The sequence below is a fragment of the Helobdella robusta genome (genome assembly GCF_000326865.2).
Source record: "Helobdella robusta unplaced genomic scaffold HELROscaffold_1, whole genome shotgun sequence".
NCBI classification, from domain to species: Eukaryota; Metazoa; Annelida; class Clitellata; order Rhynchobdellida; family Glossiphoniidae; genus Helobdella; species Helobdella robusta.
Window position 1 is genome coordinate 12,416,402 of NW_008703570.1, and position 4,805 is coordinate 12,421,206.

General features: G+C 30.7%; 1 protein-coding gene across 1 annotated transcript in view; it reads left to right on the plus strand.

Annotated features, from left to right (window-relative positions):
- Window positions 1–4,255: 4,255 nt before the first annotated feature.
- Window positions 4,256–4,805, plus strand: part of HELRODRAFT_188108 (hypothetical protein) — a gene marked incomplete at its 5' end in the record, with an annotated part of 10,118 nt that continues 9,568 nt past the window's right edge. Inside the window, 2 exons of the mRNA XM_009011577.1 lie at window positions 4,256–4,273; window positions 4,423–4,557. Coding sequence (XP_009009825.1) covers window positions 4,256–4,273; window positions 4,423–4,557 — 153 coding nt within the window. The remainder of the gene's footprint in view (window positions 4,274–4,422; window positions 4,558–4,805) is intronic.

Sequence of the window (4,805 nt, forward strand, 5' to 3'; positions counted from 1 at the left end):
GCCACTTGACTAAAAAATGACATTTGTAAAGTTTTAGCTCAATTGGATAATGCTAACCCGTGCCTCATCGAGGTTGAAATTTCGAAAAATTGGAAAATTTTGAAAAAAAACGCAGTTTTTGGTTTGTAAAATAAAAACGGTTCACTCTAGAAACATGATTTTGGTTTTATTTTGTTCATTGATTAGTTTTCTTCAAATGTTATTATGATCACTATTTAGCTACAAGTTATAGTTTCTGACATATTTGCATTGTTACAGATACACATTGAAAAAACGTTGAATTTCTCCATAACAAAAAAACACACAATAACTTATAAACAAATGTTTTTAAAATAACACCATTGTATCTAAATCACTATTATTAACAAATAAACACATTTTTTATTCATATTATATTGTTTATAGTTGTTATACATCAAATAAGTTTCTACTTTAACTCGTTGTTCAAAAGGTAGAGACTCGGATAAAGAGGCTTTTTAGCAACCAGGAAATTTTGTCCGACATTCAGCAATTACTTGCAAAAGATATTATTTTTGATCTTCCTCTTTTGTAATACATGAGTTGTAATCTGTTATTAATTTAACACCCCTTTCTGCTGTATCATTTGTAACTTTTAATCCGTCCACAATCTTTTTACGCATTAAATATTCTTCGTTTTTACTCCATAATTCTGGATTGGTATGCAAAAATTGATCATTAATATTAAATCTTTTTAAAAAATTACTTGATTGTGATGAAATAAAATGGTCCGCATTTTTGTCCAATATTTCTGATACTTCATTTATTTTTATTAGTGGTTTCATATCACAGTAGTCATCAAGTTCTTCATCCTCATTTGCTTGAGATATTAATTTGTTGTCATCCTCTTTTTTACACAATTACTTAATGAATCATCGAATAATGAAAAAACAGCCTGCTCTGGATTGAGGTACTATATGTGGTTGATAAATTTTGAAACTGATATATCTGAGATAAATTTATTGACTTTATTGTAATTTACCAAAGATTTTAACAATTGTAAATCTTGGTTTGGAGCAAGTGCAGGTTTCGGGGCATCCAACCACACTTTCACATAAATATTTATAATAAATAGGCAAATATCATGGAATCCTTGCTTTTCAAAAATTGTCGGTTGAAACTGTTCTCTGAAAAGGTATATTTTCAATGAATATATCGCTTTTGCCATCCACCTTGCGTGATGAAAAGCACCAGGAGCCGCAAACACAATGTTTTCTGACGGAAAGCGTTCTAAAAATATAAGACAAAGATTAATCAATTCTTTGTAATCACTCCTTGGATGATGAACTGTTAATTGTTCTAGAAGATAACTTGAAATTTGACCCGGATTAATCAATTTGCTGGCTACACTCTTATCTTTAACTTCAGATTTAAATTTTTTTATCAATGTTGTTCCATTCAGTTTTAAATTTTTTGAAAATATCCGATTGAGGGCCTGTAGTCTTTCCCATCACAGCATCAAAAAGGGATCTCAAAACTACTTCAAAAATGTGGTGGCGACATGGAAGATTCAATAATTTTTTCTCCATCAATTGCTCTAATAAAACGCTAGCACCTTTAATGCGGCCAGTATTCACGGCAGTTGTGTCAAAGGACATTGCTTGAATCTTGCCAAGTGCATTCCGCTTTCCAAGTTCTGAATAAACAGATTTTGCAATTGTACTGCCAGCACCATTTTCTAATAGGGGAACTCCAATTAACTATTCTTCTTCTCCACAGCTAATTAAAACTGCAACTCTTTCAACATTTTCTTTATTTAACATATCTGGAAGTAGTTTCCCATTCCAATGTATAACTGCTCCTTACCAAAAATGAGAAATTGTAGAAAAACCAAAAAATCTTAATATTAATGCATAAAAACAACATAGAACACCCGGGTTAGTAATAGTAAATAATTTATTGTGTGTTTTTGTGTTATGGAGAAATTCAACGTTTTTTTCAATGTGTATCTGTAACAATGCAAATATGTCAGAAACTATAACTTGTAGCTAAATAGTGATCATAATAACATTTGAAGAAAACTAATCAATGAACAAAATAAAACCAAAATCATGTTTCTAGAGTGAACCGTTTTTATTTTACAAACCAAAAACTGCGTTTTTTTTTCAAAATTTTCCAATTTTTCGAAATTTCAACCTCGATGAGGCCCGGGTTAGCATTATCCAATTGAGCTAAAACTTTACAAATGTCATTTTTTAGTCAAGTGGCACAATTTAGGGGGTTCTCCCGATAAGATTTTGAAAAAAAATTTCTTGTGACCATCCTAATGTACGTACACAGACAGACAGAGAAACACACACACACACTTCTTTGCAATTAAGTAAAAAAGATTAAACAAACAAACACAACAATTTATTTCACGTGAATCAATACAACCACAAGTGCACCACACCATGATACATAAACTCTCTTTCTTTCTCTCTATCTCTCTCTCTCTCTCTCTCTCTCTCTCTCTCTCTCTCTTTCTCTCCCTTCCTACCAAAGTTGTATACGTATTACTAAAGTACAAATGTACAATTAAACGCAAGTACGAAACTTCAATTTTACAACCAACCAAACCAAACAAGAAATTTATTCATGGAAATTCCATGATTACCTTTATATTCTTCTTTCCTTTCTCTTCCCGCAACAGTTTCTACACAGTTAATGAATAATTTTTCCATTTTTTTTGTCATATGAACGTGTTAATGCGTTGTATCGATCAGGGCATTGACGGGCGCTTAGGCCGTATGCACATCAGCATACAATGGAATGTGTTCAGTCGTCTGTTTGTCTTGCATTAGTCATTGTTTGGCCATTGCTTCCAGTCTGAAATACAAAAAAAAACAAAATAAAACAATGGACAAATAACTAACAAACGGTGAAATTAAAAGAAAATAATTTTCTAGTAAATTAAATAATTTAATTATAATTGGGTTGTATAGACGTTGAACAATTAATGAGTTTTTTCTTGAAATGATTGATAGAGAGCAGACAGAGCCAATGTCGGATCTGTAACGTGCAATTAAATTAAATTTATTTAATCATTAACAGAAAAAAAACCAATAAAAATGATAACATTTTTAATAATATTGGCGATAATAATAATGATGATGGCTGTGGTGGTGGTCAGGTGATGATGAAGACAATGGTGATGGTGATAATGATTAGGAAGCAACGATGATGATTAAGAAGGTGATGATGGTATTGATGGCGATAATAATAAAGTGGAGACATACATCCATACATACATACACACACATACCTACATACACACACACACATACACACACACACACACACACACACATACATACATACATACATACATATACTATATATACGTACAATCACTCTCACTGAACCGCTTATATAAAAACCGCTAACCGGCTGATTAAAAATATCTTTGAGTAAAAGACACTATTTTAACATGTTGCCAGTGTTTTCAGTTTGCAGTGTGAATAAGAATAGGAACAGTGTTAGGACACTTCTTATGTTGATGTTTCATTAAAATTTATATATTGATCGTATAATTTGTTGCATACACATTTGTACGTTATCGCGTCGGGATGAATAGGCTTCGAGTTTTATTGTAGGTAGGACTTATTGATTTAATTAATATTATTAATTATATATAATTATTATATTCTGTATTTTTATATTACAATCACAATAGTTAACAGTTGTTTATTTTTGAACGCTTGGAACAATATTAAGAGCTTTGCTATTGCATTGCCTGCATTTTTTCCTTGCTCCAAGTGAGAAGAAAAGTTTGAAGCATTAATAAAAAATAAGCAATGGTTCGTTTATTTTACTATACTAATTTACTATTAAATAAATTGGTTGTTTTAGAAATATTTGTTGCTTATACACAAACACATACTTATAGTGAATATAATATTTCAAGTCTGTTTAAAGGAAATTTTTGTAATGAAGTTTTACGAATGAATTAAAATTTAAACATGACGTTTGGTGCGGTGCTGACTCTTGCTAAGTATACTACCAACACCATTCTTATTACATTTTTTCTTCTGATCGTTTATTTGAATCGTGACCTGGGCACACTTTGAAAAATGTCGCTTGGGGCTGCCAAATTTTCTTTGCCTAGGGCCCCCTACTATCTAAAGCCCCAGTTATTGTATTTTTTGTTATATAAACCATTCAAAGAAACATCATTATCGACACATGAATAAGATCAAAAAATGTATTTTTCACACAAATAAACAATACACAACTCATTATCAAGCTTTTTCATAACATGTTTGGTGCATGGATGGTGAGGTATGGCAGTCAAAATGTCTTAATTTTAACTTTTTAAAATGTTGTAATTTTAACTTTAAATTTGAGCACTTGCCATGCATTGTGGTATTGCAGTTTCAAATCAAATCAAATTTTATTCAATCAATCCAAATTAATAATAATTAGGTAATGATTAGGAGACCAAAGCTAAAAGAAAACAAAATTCTTGTGTCGCAGGCCACCGTTCACAAATTGTTCATTCTAACACAATTTTTAAGTAAATTTATAATTCATGACAAAATTAACGTAATGCACAATTTGGTGTGTTATATTGCACAAACACATCAGCATAACAATACATAGCATTTTACCGGCAAAACTTTTGACTCAAGCAAAATTTTAAAATTCTTAAAGTTTGTTGTTTGCTAACATTATTTAGTGTTTCAGTTTTTTAGCACATTAACTTCATTTTTTAATAAATGAGATATGACCATTCAAATTGCGAAACATAACGATGGCCGTGTATAAAAAAAATTTAACGAAACATTATAAAAATTCTAAAACGTTTC